The 15,436-nt window shown below is 32.7% G+C and overlaps 3 protein-coding genes and 1 long non-coding RNA gene across 4 annotated transcripts; 1 reads left to right on the forward strand and 3 right to left on the reverse strand.

Annotated features, from left to right (window-relative positions):
• Window positions 1-147: 147 nt before the first annotated feature.
• LOC111509891 (uncharacterized protein F54F2.9) lies at window positions 148-6,126 on the reverse strand. Its single transcript, XM_023165746.2, has 4 exons — window positions 4,965-6,126; window positions 4,592-4,912; window positions 3,087-3,788; window positions 148-325 (listed from the first exon to the last, which is right to left on the reverse strand). The coding sequence occupies exons 1-4, from the start codon at window positions 5,094-5,096 to the stop codon at window positions 215-217; spliced, it is 1,266 nt and encodes a 421-aa protein (XP_023021514.2). The 5' UTR covers window positions 5,097-6,126; the 3' UTR covers window positions 148-214.
• Window positions 6,127-6,425: 299 nt separating this feature from the next.
• Window positions 6,426-7,465, reverse strand: LOC111509892 (actin maturation protease). The gene is made up of 2 exons (XM_023165747.2): window positions 7,092-7,465; window positions 6,426-7,021 (listed from the first exon to the last, which is right to left on the reverse strand). The coding sequence occupies exons 1-2, from the start codon at window positions 7,463-7,465 to the stop codon at window positions 6,721-6,723; spliced, it is 675 nt and encodes a 224-aa protein (XP_023021515.2). The 3' UTR covers window positions 6,426-6,720.
• LOC141484648 (uncharacterized) lies at window positions 6,441-7,576 on the forward strand. The gene is made up of 2 exons (XR_012466724.1): window positions 6,441-6,579; window positions 7,264-7,576. It is a non-coding gene; the product is annotated as an uncharacterized lncRNA (long non-coding RNA).
• Window positions 7,577-9,012: 1,436 nt separating this feature from the next.
• Window positions 9,013-13,295, reverse strand: Psn (Presenilin). Its single transcript, XM_023165745.2, has 7 exons — window positions 12,725-13,295; window positions 12,459-12,668; window positions 12,187-12,407; window positions 12,033-12,131; window positions 11,583-11,786; window positions 9,406-9,518; window positions 9,013-9,324 (listed from the first exon to the last, which is right to left on the reverse strand). The coding sequence occupies exons 1-7, from the start codon at window positions 13,093-13,095 to the stop codon at window positions 9,169-9,171; spliced, it is 1,374 nt and encodes a 457-aa protein (XP_023021513.1). The 5' UTR covers window positions 13,096-13,295; the 3' UTR covers window positions 9,013-9,168.
• Between the last annotated feature and the right edge of the window lie 2,141 nt (window positions 13,296-15,436).

A 15,436-nucleotide genomic window follows, 5' to 3' on the forward strand; every position in this document is an offset into this window, starting at 1 on the left:
TGAACAATTGAGCCAATCTCCCTTATATTCTCTCCTGCCCTATATCGCTTACTATCTCGTACGGTTTAATTTTCAAAGTTTTTTTCTTGAATTGAAGAATTTCAGATATCTAGAAATTTCTTTGGCGATTAATTGAAACCAAACAAAAACATAGTATATTTTAATGTTTTTCTGTACCCAACTGCACTGGTAAATTTTCAACGAATCTCAATATTTAAGTAGCCTCATCAATTGGTTTATTTGGTATATCATTACTTTCAGTCTTGTCAGATTTCCGTTTCTTCAGATCCTCGGCAAGGTACCTAAACCTCATCATGCACTCCTCCTAAAAAAGTTAAATAGAAAAATTATATTACCTATAACAATCATCAAAGTAATTTTGATTAAATACATTTAAAATACGAAGGCATACAAGAATCCAATATCCAACCTTCAGTGTCCAAATATGTTGAGTTTAGTTAATTAATCTCGGAAATTATACAGTATTTTGCACAAAATTTTTTGGTTAACAGTCATATTGATGAATTGTGTACTTGCACTTATCAGCTGTGAAATATTATTGATGGATATAGACACACTACTGATATAAACTTTATCTTTGAGTTTTCCAGAACTCCGAGGTGGAAATGGGATGATAAATTATAGAATCGTCATTAAGTTGAATTTCTACTCCTATCAGATTGAGATGTATTATTAATGGTGATTAAGTCCGAGTTTTCCAAACCATCTGAGGGGGTGGAAGCGGGGTGAAAATTAAAAAGATCATATCATTGAAAATTACATTAGTTCACCTATAAGACTGAGACAAACATGTAATTCCTGGTGATCGATTCCACCAAATGAATACTAGTCCAAACCATCTGAGGTGTGGAAATGGGGCTTATTATTGAAATTTGAATTGATACACCTACCAAAAAGATGAAGTTCACCTCCAAGTTTTCCAAACTGTCTAATAGAGTGGAAATGTGGTAAAAATAATGAAAAAGTGCCTCATTAAAAATTGACTATCTACACCTTTAAAACTGAAACATGTTATTATTCTGGCTGATTCTGTATGACAAACGTATTGTTACATTGCACATACGAATCAAAAATCAGTTTCATCAAACGTAGCAAAGGTGGAAAATTTATCCAACGGTCAAGAGAAATAGTGGGGGATTTGAGTTATAAATATATATTTTTTCCAGTGAGAACTTGTCCATTGCAGTACGCTGATTTTGTTTCATATTACTAGGGTTTATGAAACGGCTAACCCACGAATTCACTGACCCATCTGGTGTTAAAGTCCTTTATTGTTAACTGACCTCTCCACACCTGGAGTATTGTTCTTCTGTCTGACCTCCTCATTGTGTAATTCATATCAAGAAAATCGAAAATGTCCAACACAATTTTCTCAGATACATAGCATATAAATCGGGTGTTCATTGCGAATATAAGTTGCTACTGCAATGTCTGAGCATGTCCTCCCTGGAAACCAGAAGGAAACAGAGAGACCTGACACTACTTTTCAATATTATTAACGGCAAATGCAGTTGTGCTGAACTCCTAGAAAAAATGTATCTGTTCAAAACCGCTCAACTCGACCGCAACAAACATTTTATGTACCATTTTATCTTTTAAACCACACATTCAATAGCTGCATTCCAAGAATCTTGCGATTAGCCAATAGTAACATTGATCTTGAGATGTTAAACATCGCCTTGCATCATTTTAAAACTCAATTACGGAATACTGTGCTTAAATGATTTAATGTATAGTTTAAGGTAGTATATGTGGTATATGTTTTATTAACGCTCATTGTCTTTTGTTTTATACTCTAAATTAACCATTTTTAAAAACATGGAAGATACCCCATATTTTTTGTTAATTGTTATTGTGTATTTCAATGTCCAAAACGTATTTCATTATACTTTCCCATGAGTCTCCCTAGGTTTTTTCATATGAATAATTATTCTAGTATAGCAACCTTTTTAAAAATCAAACATTAATAACCGGCGGTTATTAAAAAATTCCAAAAAATAGTTGATGAATTTTGACCCCATTTCCACCCCTCTTAGAAGGTTTAGAAATCTTTTTTGATTCAACGACATGAATAAAATATCACAATCATATAGGTGTAAAAAGTCAACTTTTCATTATACAAATTTACTAAATATTTCCATTTCATTTTCAACCCTTCAGACGACCAGGAAAATTAGGACATCACTCATTTCCCTAAGCCAATCAAAGAGAATATGTATTATATTCAAAGACGGTAGGTGTACAAAGGTGTTGAAAGAAAAAAGTAATCTAATATTCTTCTCTCAGTGTACTTTGTGGATAACTTCAAGCCCATATTGTCTTCCACATCTGAGACAACTATTAACCAATTTGACAAGTTACCTCTTATCCCATACTGAAATAATCTAGTAGCTTATCTGTCTATTGAGGACGCGATACTTGACAAAATAAAACACCAGAATAAGATCACAGAAAATCCCAATCGAGCACTCTCTGAATCAAGATATTACAATATTTGTTTGTAGAATACCAATAGACTACTACCAAGTCGATTTGATAAGAAGAATTTCTAACCTCTGGGAATAAAACCAGATGACCATCAGAATAAATATAGGGAGTTCCTATAGATTTCTAGAGGCATTTCAAAAAGTAGCATTCAAATATCTTTGAAAAGGATATACATATAGTAATAGACTAACCTTAAAAGTGCTTGAACGTTTTCGTTAAAAAATTTTATAGTCTGGAATGATTTAACACAGATTCAACATACCAGGTAAGGCTCTTTCTTCAAAAGACAGTTTGATGATATATGTGGGTGGTTTGATTTATATCAAGTACAGTTTTTGTTAAGATACACAAAATTTCATCAATTACAAATGGTGCAATTTGTACATTTCCTCGTTGGTAAATGGAATTTGGAACAGGCTTCCCTCAATAGGGTATAGTTCAGTGTTGAGAGTTGTTTTGCTTGTAACATCTGGGGAAGTTTGAATGAAAAATTCAGTAAATTTTATTTATATGACTAGATATTGGAAATTTAAACTTTACATTCAAACAATAAATGATCGGGTATTCCAACTACATACTTTTGATTTTCCTGAAACATGTTCCGCTATCCTATCCCACCTATCAGTACATCCCTTAGGAAACTTGAGAAGAGCATCTTCTAGAGCTTTCTGCTGGTCCTGACCCCACTTCAGAACCCCATCCCCAAGATCGATTTCCTTCTTTGTTTTCTGTTTAACTTTTACTTCTTGCACTTCTTCTTGTTCCGAGGGTAACCTATATGCATTTTCTTTCATTTTATTAGACATATACGTTACTTCAGGTACCGATCGACCTAATGCCTCGGCTATTTTTTCCCACCTTCTAGGGGAGCCCTGAGGAAATTTATTTACTAAGCGTATAAGTTCTGCCAAATCATCATCGGTCCACAAGCCTCCTGAAACAGGGGGAGCCACGGCAGAAGATTCATAAGTGGTTTTATTAGTAGCATTCGACTGAATTTCAAAATTGGGTCCTTCCGGGACAACAAACTTATTGCGCTTCCTCACAGTTTTTATTCTAACTGGTTCCTCAGGTTCTGGAGTTGGAACTCTTTTGACTTCTTCAATCTTTTGCTCTACTGCACTTTTGATAAATCCAAAAGCAGCCGGAAGAGATATTATCATGTACCATATAAGCCGAGGTATTTGAATGGGAAGTGTATCAAGAAGGGAAGGTTTAGGTATCACTATTTCAGGTTCTTCTACTTTTCCTCGTCTTCCCGGTTTCTTTTTTCTGTCTTGCTGAAAAATAATTTAGATTGGAAGTAGAAATAAACTTTATGAAATAGCTTATCTTTAGAGAAATTACTACTTGGAAAAAATTTCTTGTTTTTTACTTCTACGTCTGTGAAGGAAAACTTTCGAAGAATAGAAGGAAAATAAATATTACTCTTTTGAAAGATAATAGATCATCCACAGATATTTATTTCTGATTTTGTAGATTTGAGTAGATTATCTCTGAAATGATTAAAAGTACTGCTGAATGAAAAACAATCTTACATCCTGTGTGATTCAATATCCTCAGGGGAAATAGTTATTTCACTTGAGTTTTTCTTCTTGTTTGTATCTGGAAAAATATTGGGGGAAAATCTATACATCTTCCTCATAATATTTCTTCAAATTCAATAAGTGTTTCTTTCAGTCTTTTGAGTTTATCATTCTCTATCCACATATTACCTAAATTTCAAATGTCAAAATTAGTTGATAAAAAAATATGTTTATTAGTTCTTCACATTTTCGGAATTTTACAGTGAAAAAAATACTATCCATTAAAAAGAAATTCCACACTTTCTCAATGATAGAGGAAGAATAGTAGCTTTATATGCCAGATTATCTAATCACAACATAATCATAAGAGGAATAGTAGATTTTTTGTTTTGAAAATTAAATAATATTGCCAGTTTGATTTTTAAATAATAAGGAAGGCAAGAGTTATGGCTATATATGTATATTAAGAAGGTAATACAGATACAAAACATTAATTTTTCAAAGGAATAAATAACACGAATTAACCAACCTATTCTTCGTGATATGTATGGACTTACAATTGTCAAATGTTTTTCCAAATACACTCCCCAATTCACCAGATATTGCCCTATTGAAATAATAACAAATAAAATGGCAATGACTTCTGTAATACCCATTTTTCGGACAAATCTGTAGTAGAACAGTCCTGAACGCCAGTTTGGCAATCCCTTGATAAGAACCTCATCATAATATTTTCGCTTAGTTGTACTGCGAAGTACTTCATAAACTGAAACTAAGTTACGAAATTGCTCTGATGTATCCACTTCTTTATTCTTATCAGGGTGCAGCTTGAGAGAAAGAGCCCTGAAGGCAGATTTAATTTCAGAATTGGTGGCATCCTGAAAGTTAAACTAGAATAGTTAAAAAAAAATTATTGAAAATAAAACTTGCCTTTGAAACATTCAATAATTGATAAAAATTTTGTTTAACTTCGTCTACGGCATCAAATACTTCTAACTGTTCAGAATCCCAAGCAACAATAGAATGTACGAAACAAAATAAAAAAATGTACAGAATAAACATAATTTTCAAAAATTTTAAGGTGACGTGCACTCAGAAATATTTTGTGGGTAACTTCACATCTGTACACAGCAGCGTTGCCACGCCTTCATTTTAGTCCGGTTAAATCATTTTTAAAATCCTCGGAGCAATTAAAAATCAGGAGATATTCAACTTCACGTGAACTTGAAATAAAAAAGGAAGAAAGTTCTTAATTAATCCATTATTGTTATCAGGCAAACCAAGATGAATATTTAGGAGATAAGGTTAAAATACCCAAAACAGTAGAAGAAATTTAACATGATATATTTGAGATAAGTATGGGTGTATTTTATTAATTTTTCAAGAAAGCTCTTGTTGATTTATCATGATGAAACCGTTAGTTCTCTTTCGTAAATTCACTCAGAAAAGCTTGAAAACTTTTTAAAACAAATATGACTATTTCACTTTAATTTTTGGCAATGTACACGGCCCTCTACTTAACCTACTTAGAAAGAGACTTGACTTGAGATGTACGACTTTCGCTATCTACAATGTTGGAAACGCTGTCGTGTATGAGTAACTGCTACAAAGGCGAGTTTTTTCATCAACTTGTAGTAAAAGTCTAGTAATGGCGTTTTGTAGATATTTCGAGTATTTAATTTTCAGTTTTCTGTAATTGTGAATTTTGTGCTGATATTAGATGTTTCATTCTACGTTACTTCAACATATAACCTATGATAGGTTACCTATCAGTAACATGTGACAATTGATGAGATGACTGTCATAATTCAAAACTCAAAATTGTCAAATAGGATGCGCGTTATTTTTAAGACTTTTCAAATAAGCTATGAGATTTTTCAAGGAAATGGGTCTGGGGGGACCGAGTAAATGTTTTTTACGTCAATTTTTACGTGATTAGACGATTTTTTCTGATATCTCAGATTCGTAGATAGATAGGTATTCGAGGCGGGAAGTTTTCAGATGAACAACCTACCCTGCTTTGATCCTGTGTCCAGAAATGTATTTTGAAAAATTTATACAGTGAACTACACATTCCCAATCGAAGAACTGTTATTTCTGTAGTGTGTGATTCAAAACAAATTCATGCAAAAACCTATTATAGGTTTAGAAATATTTCAGAATTTTATATAACTGATAATGATGAGAATACTAGATTCTAAACAGGAAAAAATGGAATACAAAGCCGAAAATATTCCATGTACCTATAAGGCCCAAAAATATGTAATGAACTTGTCTCAATAACTTGTTTATGCTTACTATATGTCAACCATTTTTGGTTTACAAATTATAATATTGTTGTATCTAATTAAATGATAGAGGTGTGATATGGTTAACCCCACTCAAAAAGCATTAGTTTTTCAAAGAGTTACCAAATACTCTCTCATTTTGATTTTCTCTATAAATGTAATATCATTACAATAATTGAGTGCAAATTTGGCACCGTTATTTGTCGTTAATAATGTTAATTGTATTTATATATTTGACATTATTCTAGCTGTTAGTGGTGAGTAAATTGTTATTATTATTTTCATGTTGCATCTATGCTCTATGATTTGCGCTGACTCTTCACTTTGGTTTATAATCATCAATTGTATTACTCATATTTCTAGCAAGATGTATAAATCCAGCATTGTTGTTGACATTTTCAATTTTTCGAACATAGTTTCAACAAAACACTTTTTTGATTTAAACCAAGTGGCCCAGAGATTCCACCTTCAGGTAGTTTATATTCAACGTCATGTAGTTTTCTATCTGGTGAGAATTCGAACAATTGTTTATTACTCTCAGATAAACGATCAAGTCTCCAAATAGCAACATTTCGTGCTTTTCCATGTCTAGCTATCACAAAAAAGTTATCTTCTGTTAAGACTCCACCTGAAACAACGGCCCAATGAGCTTTGTGGCCTCTATGTAAACCCGGCGAATTGTCTTTATCAGTATCATATCTGTTCATCTTTTAAGGAAGACACGGGTATTGAATATTCCTATACATTTGTAACGAATTGAAAAGGATACGGAACTAATATAAACCCCCCATCAAGTATAAAATTCCTGATTCTGTTGGTATCCAAAGAACCACTATAAACTTCTATTTTCGTATTATCTGGCAAATTCCTTTTCGCTAAATCCGCCATTTCTTTTGTGCTAAATATTTCTCCATTGTTGGTAAAACCTAGTTTTCTTGCAGATTCATATAACATTTCAACATTTTCTTGGGTAGCATTATCAAGCACCATAGCCAAAGCAACTAGGCCACATTTTGGACCCTCTTGAAGATATGATGGTATGGGCCTATAGTAGTATTTCAGAGGTTGGCATATCTCTACCAACTGAAACATGTTACATACTTTATACAGCTCTGGGTAAGGAGTGGCCCAGGAAAAATCCATGGTGTGGTTGTGGTGTTGATGGAACAACTTTTTGTAGGTTATGTTGATGCAACCTAACCCCTCATTTCAATGCAATTTTTATCTACTCGGCTCATTTAAACTAATTTAAAATGAGTAACAATCATCGATGTGCTGGTAAGGATGGATTTCAAAGAATGAATTATTTATATCAGGTGTGTAAAATAAAAAAGTCAGTGTTCCTTATTCTATTATACTATTTTCCAGATCAGTAATTTGCTTTTAACTCAAAATGAGTCTACCAACATCGCTTCTTCTTTGTACTCCAATCTTCTAGTGAATGTTTCCAGAAAAACAGTTCAGAGAATGTAAGTAGAATGAAACTAAAAATATTGTGAATACATCAGTTTTTTTTCCAGGGAAATAGATATGAAACGTACCATATGCAAAAAATGCAGATGCCTCCTTATAGCAGGTATCACTTGTAAAGTACGAATACAGAAGAAAAAAGTAATACGCCGATGCTTAAAATGTGGTGGTTCGAAAGCCTTTGAAACATATCGAAAGCATTATGTGCCTTGGACACAAAATAAAGAAAGCTTAGTCAACACTCTTGATTACAGTGTGAACAATAGTGCAGATCATAAAAATAAAACAAAACCATAGTTCTCACATTGTTTAATTCATCGAATGAAGTTGTATTGAGTCTCATTCACAAATAAAATTCCATATTTGTAAAATAGGATATGAAATCGCATCCAAATTCACTCCTTTGGAATTTACATCAAATATAATTTTTTTTTCATTGAGACTGACAGAATTAACAAGTTTTTATAAATAAAATTTCCAAAATCTCCATTCCCCTCCTGCGTGAAGAATATATTCTATTTTTTGATAAATTTTTTTATTTCAATAGCTTGTTTCACAAGAAACTAATAAATGTTTGTGACGAAAAAAATTAATATTGGACAAGAAAATAACTTTCCAATAATCTCGAATCATTACAGTACTCTGAACAAATTTCGTATTTCCTTTTAGTATCTATTTTCGAAATCAAATGACTTATAAGCTTGTTTAATGTTGATGCTATTCGTGAAAGGGTTTGTAGGCTAAATATTAGAGGGGTTAATTTGAAAATCAACATCAGTTTTCATTATTTTATTGAATAGAGTATAAAAATGTGATCACAAATATGTGTATGTTGCACATTTCATTTGCTTATTAAACTAAAAAAAATTAATGAAATTTTGTGCGAGGAACTCGATTTCATTTGTAAAAGTTAAGTTACGTTAGCTAGGTAAAAAAATTTAAATGGTTGAATAAGAAATGAAATAATAAAAAAGAGGTTTATTTTCAAATTACACTCCATTATTTAATTTCATGTATAATAAATCATATGCAAAAACGCAGACAAGACATTTTCATTAGAGTACCTACAGAAAAAAAAATAATATGCTGTTACTTAAATTGATGTAAGAAGTCTTCGAAACGAATCTAAAGCATAAAGTGCTTTGAAAATTGCAAATTAGGATAGCTTAGTAAATACTCTTGTTAACAATGTGAATGTGATTAGTACAAAAACAAAGCCATAATTTTTTCAATAGTTTAATTCATTCAATAAATTAATATTAAAAGTCTTTTTCACAAACAAAAATCCATATTTGTAAAACAGTCTTTACATTAAAAAGACAATCATTGGCTTATTTGGTATGATTACTAAAGAAAAAATGGAATGAAACTTGTGATTATATGAATACTTGTTCAACAGCCAAACTATCGGTGAAAGGACTGACGATTTCCTTAGTGGCAAAGTAAAAGATGAGGCCAAAAGTAATTGAGATTGGCAGAGCTGGTAAAGCTTTTTTGAATATAGCTAGTAGGAGCAATGTCAGACACAAACCCTATAAAAAAAAGAATCATATTAACATCAACAATTGATATATCGATATACAATTTTTTTTTATTGAAATATATTCACTTACAATGAGAATAGCAACAAAACAAGCCAGGGTGGTATTCCAATCGCCATATGAAGAAGCTTTTCCTACTAGAACACTGTAGAAGATGAAATCACCTAGACCCAATTTCACTCCACCTGAATTCAAATAAAATAACAGTTTTAGTCATTGGAACATTGGAATGAAATGAATAAAAACACTTCTTTGTCTAAGTACCACTGGTAGATTTTATTTATACAACAGGTTTCGGGTTTGATCAAGTATAAAACTTTCAATTGTCAGAAATTGATACTAGTTTGTGGCAGGGAAAAAATTCAATTTGAAAATAGATATTTCCTTTAATGACTTTTGAATCTCGATTCATTACAAAACTTTAAATTACTTTTCCACGGATGTATGAGGATATAATTTTTTATATTATATATGAAATTAATATACCAAATGAAAATGAATGTCAGTTATGGTCACTTTGAATAGATTAAACTTCACGATGTTATTCTGAAGAGTTTTTGGATGTTAGGATCCAATTGCTATCAAGCTTAGATGAAAAAAAATACTGATAAATTAATTTCAAATATTCCAGAGGTAGAAAGTTTCCAATTCTGAAACAATTCCAATAACATCAAATTTTTCAATAAAACAGATAAATTCGTATTGGAGAGTCTTTGATGCTTTCATTCATTTGATCACAGATTGAAAGATTTTGAGTTGATTCGTAGTAAATGACCCAAGGTGAGAGTCATTTCCATTATAGCGTGTTTCTCATTGAGTTTGCATGAGAAGTTTGAGATGAAGGAGATCAGATATTAATGCATTGGGGTTCTCTCAAATATTATCCAGAAGAAGTGTAACATAAAAAAGTTAAATCATTCATATATTGTTACACAAGTCAATAAAAATATTCTCGGACAATCAAGCGGGTTAGAAGCTCTTGGCTCCTACCGAGCAACGTCTAAATTGGTAGCAAATTGCCAAAAATGACTCTCCTTGATAGGAAGGCTTGACAGAGTGTCTATGGTTTGGATTCCTGGCCATACTGGCCTGGAAGGCAATGAGGCTGCCGACTCCCTAGCAATGGAGGGTGTTGCAAACAGCTTCATCGAACCAGAACCTAACACTGGTATTGCTTTAGGTTTTGCCAAACAAACATTCAACACCTGGATGGCAAAAAGATTCAAGGACTTCTGGTAAAATCTTTCAGGATTGGCTCACTTCAAGGCGTTCGTTTACCCTTCGAAGTTTGAAACCAAATAGTTGTTGGACGACAGTAGGGATGAACTATGATGTCTAACAGGCCTCCTCACAGGTCACTGTCATCTGAATCATCATATGCAGAGATTCTGATTGTCGGAAGACAGTATGTGTCACCTGTGTTTGGAAAATGATGAAACAGCAGAGCATATACTTTGTGCCTCCCTTGCTGTGGACCGAAACAGGTTTTCAGAGTTTGGCAGATCCACACTCTTAGCATCTGACCTGAAAGTTCATTAACCATATAAACTAATCGGCTTCGCTGAAAATCTGGGTTAATTTGGTCGAGTTTAAATAGGTGAGCCATAATAAACACTTATGGGTTGCGGTGAAGGATCTAATAGATCCACCCACTTTTGACCTGATCTAACCTAACCATATTCTGAACCAAACAAATCAGAAGTTATTTTTCGATAACTTCACTCCATCTCAAACTTATCAGTGTTTGTCTCAAATTGTGCAACTTGTGAACTATTTTAAGACGTGTGGCTCTCATACTCATTTTGTGCACCAACATAAGAATTACATCTTTTACATCAGCAATCAACTGATTTCAATTAAACCATCAACTGATATTTGTAGTAGTGCCATTCATTCAGATGAATTGAAGAATGAGAAGTACATGTTAGTGGACATGCTTATTATTTACATTTTCGTACTGGTCTTAAAGGTAAAGACTAAGACAAGGACAAAACATTGTATACATGCTTTCATGAAAACATAAACATAGATACTAAAATTAGAATAGAGACGGATGGAAGCTCAATGCGACACACTGTATGATGGTTTTACCAGCATCAATCATTATGTTATCAATAAAATACAGTTATAACTTTCCCTTATATTTTGTTCAATACCAAAAACAGAAAAATTTCTGAGACATTCACTTTAATATCTTGGGATGCTTTCATCAAAATGGTAATGGTAAAAAAAATTGTAAAATTTCTTACGTTCTTCTTCTTCTTGATGTATTTGTGTACGTGGTTGCCCACTGGGCACATCATGAACTTCTAATTGTCTTTGAGTAGCTCTGCTGGCATGATTATCTACCCAGTCTTGTGTGAAACCATGGTCTTCACTAGTTGACCTTGATGTTCTTACATTTGGGACATCATCCCCTGTAGCCATACTTGTGTAGGCATACATGTATGTAGCTGAAAAAATATTAGTAACAAATTCAACTCATGAGTAGACTGACTCAGTACTTGATGAAAATAATTTACACTATTCATGATAATAATTACACAATTTTCACAAACATTTTTATTTCTAAATGCATTTAGCTAACACCCTAGCTTCCACGTTGTTAGCAAAACGTATCTAGAAATAAAAATGTTTGTGAAAATTGTGTAATTATCATGGATACAAATTCAACCATTTAAATGGGAGTGTACACTTACATGAGTATATCAATGCTGGAAATATCTGTTCATTTCTTTCTTGTGCGGTTTCCACTAGAATTCTGAGAGGGCCTTTGGGCATTAGTACTGCAATTAGGTCTAGAAAGAAAATACATTAAATCAAGTAAATTGGGAAATATCTCATTATAAGTACCCCATACTGATATAACAGCTAAAACTGCCCACGTGGTCCACTCTGGGAGGTACTTGATGAAAACCAAAGCCATCAAGGCAGCTACAAAGATCAAATATGCCTGTTGAAGAAGCAAAGGACCTTGCCAATGAATTACTATCATACCCATCACCCCAAAATTCCACATGATCAAAAGGAGAGTGGGATAATCCATGGGAATGTTATAAGCTCTCAAAATTTCCCTGAAAGCACACTATATAATAAACAAATCTCAATTTTTGCTGTTTTCTTACTCCAAGTATAAATATGAAAATATGGAAAGCAGCATCAAGGAAGAAATGATAAGCCAACCATGAATTGTTTTATAACACCTGTACTTATATAAAATAATTAATAGTACTGTCATGACAACAATTACAGTCATTAATATCAAGGCATTTGCTGCAGCATTCCATGCTTTAGTGCTTGAATCTGAACTCTCTTCATGGAAAGGGGTGTAAACTCTAAAACACAAGTTTGAAAATAAAAACAATTTTGAAAGCATGACAATAATTCTTACAAATACATGTCCTTAACAGAATAGAAGTTGACTGCCCTAATGGTTGCAACAACAACGACCATGCACAAAGACACTGGGGCAAACAGCTTGATAACATGTTTGGCTCCATATTTCAGTTCTTCCTCTTCATCTGGTTGTGGGCCTGGACAACTGAAATCCCTGCGTATTTCTTCTCCGGTGGCTTCATCTTCAGATCTTTCTTCAGTGGAATAATTTTCCGAATAATTTCTTCGCTTCCTTGGAACTTCCTGGCTGTGTCTCAAATCTGTAGGAGCTGAACTTCCACTACCATTCGTAGCAACATGACCATCCATCAGTCTTGTTTTTTCAGAAACGGCTTCGAAGTCGCTTTCACTGTCAGATTCAGACATTCACGGTTTCCCTTTTTTGTTTTAGGCGTGGGAGAGAAACTGAATCATTATGAGAAAGTCAAAACAAAAATAGTACATGAATTATCTCTCTAAATCTTTTAGTGATAAATAATTAGTAGGACATTTCTCTATTCTAATTCAGTTGTTTGTTGGCTATATTGAAAAGTGACAGACAGTAACGTCATAGCATTTTCCACTGGTGAAAAGAATGTATTTTCAATATATCTCTGTCCTTCATGCATGCATTAATAAAGAATTGAACTACACCAACTCTGCACTGGTTTCAACAAAGGAGAACACTCTCATCAATTCTAGGGATAGAACTTCGAACTTCTAACTCCCAATTATATCTCAGAACAAGAATTCAATTATTAACAATGCCATGATACCATATTCTGAATTGTTTACTCATGATGAGAGGTACCTATCAAATTTGTAACAAATAAAATTATACTTCGAATTATGCGAGTCGTTTCCATCTATTTTATTATGATGAGTTATTTCATTAGAAAATGTGCTAATTTCTTCCTGTGAATTGATCACAGTGTACCAGCGATTACACTATTTGTAGTCACAGTTCCTGACTAAAAAATATTATTTTAATTAATTCGATGATAGAGAATCAAAAATAATAAGTGAGAGAGATTTCTTATATTAGATAAACGATTTTTCTTTTGAATTCTCACCTGAAAATATCAATTTTTGATTAAAAATAATATTCTTTATTTCTTAAAAAAATCTAGTCAATTTTATGAACGAAGGTTCCTTTCCGGGTTTATGATGATAAATTCGATGATAGAGAAAGGATAATAACAAATGGAAGGGATTTTCTATATTACGTGAGCGAGTTTTCTTTTGAATTCTTACAGAAAAATGTGAATTTTTGGTCAAAAATGATATCCTTTATTCCTCAAAAAAAATTATTCTATTTATGAATGAAGGTTGCTATCCGAGTTTATGAAAGAAACAACAGATAACCTTATATACCGTATTAGGTATATCACCAAATAAGATTTCGGATAGATCTGTTAATGAAGGGTGGTATCACTAACATATTCAAAAAACTCTTTGTGAGATTTTCACTAAACAGTTTTACAAATACGCAACACGTGTTTTGCCATACAATGGCTTTTTCAGGGGTGTCTTTACTAACTCCTACTCCTAGTAACTAAAAAAAAGTATCACTAACAGTAATTCTTCAATATCCTTTCAAAATCTTGATAAATTTTGAAGAATATTTAACTTTTTCAACTCTAATAACCACCAATAATCAATCACATATATTGTAATAATTCCAAATAACAGGTTATAGAAATAAGCCAACAGCGGAGAGTAATCTTAAATTATTTGATTATATTTTCGAAGTTAACACCGTGTCACTGCCGAAACAGTGGAATTTGATAGATTTTACTTTTCAAGCAGCAACCTATGATGTTCGGATGTTCGAACTTTATGAGCAGAATTGAATTTTGCCTATTGTTCTGAAGGTCACATCTGATCACTGTTTATTATTATATTCGTATAGATTAACCATATTTTCATATCAATAGATAGAGGAGAAGAATGATGAAAACGAGATCAAAAGGTTTCAAAAGCTTGCGACATGTCTCTATATATTTTACATTTTACTTTCTCGGTTAAAAAAACTGTAGGGTAACTATGTCGTCAAGCTTTTGTACCTAATATCTATTTCAACATTCCTTAAAGTGAGGGTTATGTGGATTTTTTTCTAAAATACATTCAAGTTTCATAATATACTACGAGAATAGCAGAATTACGACGTAACAATAAACGAATAATGTGATCTTTCACAGTCGAGGATAACTATGTTGAAGCTATTTTCCGTATCTGCAGTTTTTTTATGCCAGACATTTCGTCTATTACTGTGGTAACGTTATTGAAGTCCGTGACAAAATGTTGTAGTTATATTCACATTCACAGCAGATACTGAATGATAGGACACATAGGGCACTACTTCGTTCGTTGCTCCATCGTCCACTACAGTCGTAGACGTAACGCCAGGCATGAATCACGACAAAAACCTGGACAATATAAGTTTGGGGCAATAAACAAATACTTTATATCTAACAATAAAATAAACGGGATAATTATGTGTGACATAAATTTTGTGAATGACATTGAAATAGAAATTAATCGCTATGCAATTTGTAGGCTACGAAATGATGATGTTCTCATAATTCAAGAATTGTCACCGAATGATTTGTTGATGTAAAGTTTCCCGACAGATGGATTAGTAATATAAAATACCGGTTCAATTAGATACAGCATTTGCCAATAAATTCTCCATTATAGAAGTACGAAGAGTCGATTGAAGTGCTGA

This window comes from Leptinotarsa decemlineata, unplaced genomic scaffold (genome assembly GCF_025532065.1).
Source record: "Leptinotarsa decemlineata unplaced genomic scaffold, Ldec_3_MD MMD2_tig00026282_RagTag_RagTag, whole genome shotgun sequence".
In the NCBI taxonomy this organism is placed as follows: Eukaryota; Metazoa; Arthropoda; class Insecta; order Coleoptera; family Chrysomelidae; genus Leptinotarsa; species Leptinotarsa decemlineata.

Excerpts from the sequence above, each read along its gene's own strand:
- LOC111509891 (XM_023165746.2), bottom strand. The coding sequence starts at position 5,096 with ATGTTTATTCTGTACATTTTTTTATTTTGTTTCGTACATTCTATTGTT. Across the intron at positions 4,913-4,964 it reads AATTATTGAATGTTTCAAAG|GATGCCACCAATTCTGAAAT; the intron begins GCAAGTTTTATT and ends TTTAACTTTCAG. Across the intron at positions 3,789-4,591 it reads TGGAAAAACATTTGACAATT|CAAGACAGAAAAAAGAAACC; the intron begins GTAAGTCCATAC and ends ATTATTTTTCAG.
- LOC111509892 (XM_023165747.2), bottom strand. The coding sequence starts at position 7,465 with ATGGATTTTTCCTGGGCCACTCCTTACCCAGAGCTGTATAAAGTATGT. Across the intron at positions 7,022-7,091 it reads GGGGGGTTTATATTAGTTCC|ATATGATACTGATAAAGACA; the intron begins GTATCCTTTTCA and ends AAAGATGAACAG.
- Psn (XM_023165745.2), bottom strand. The coding sequence starts at position 13,095 with ATGTCTGAATCTGACAGTGAAAGCGACTTCGAAGCCGTTTCTGAAAAA. Across the intron at positions 12,669-12,724 it reads TCTGTTAAGGACATGTATTT|AGTTTACACCCCTTTCCATG; the intron begins GTAAGAATTATT and ends CTTGTGTTTTAG. Across the intron at positions 12,132-12,186 it reads AGCTGTTATATCAGTATGGG|ACCTAATTGCAGTACTAATG; the intron begins GTACTTATAATG and ends TTTTCTTTCTAG.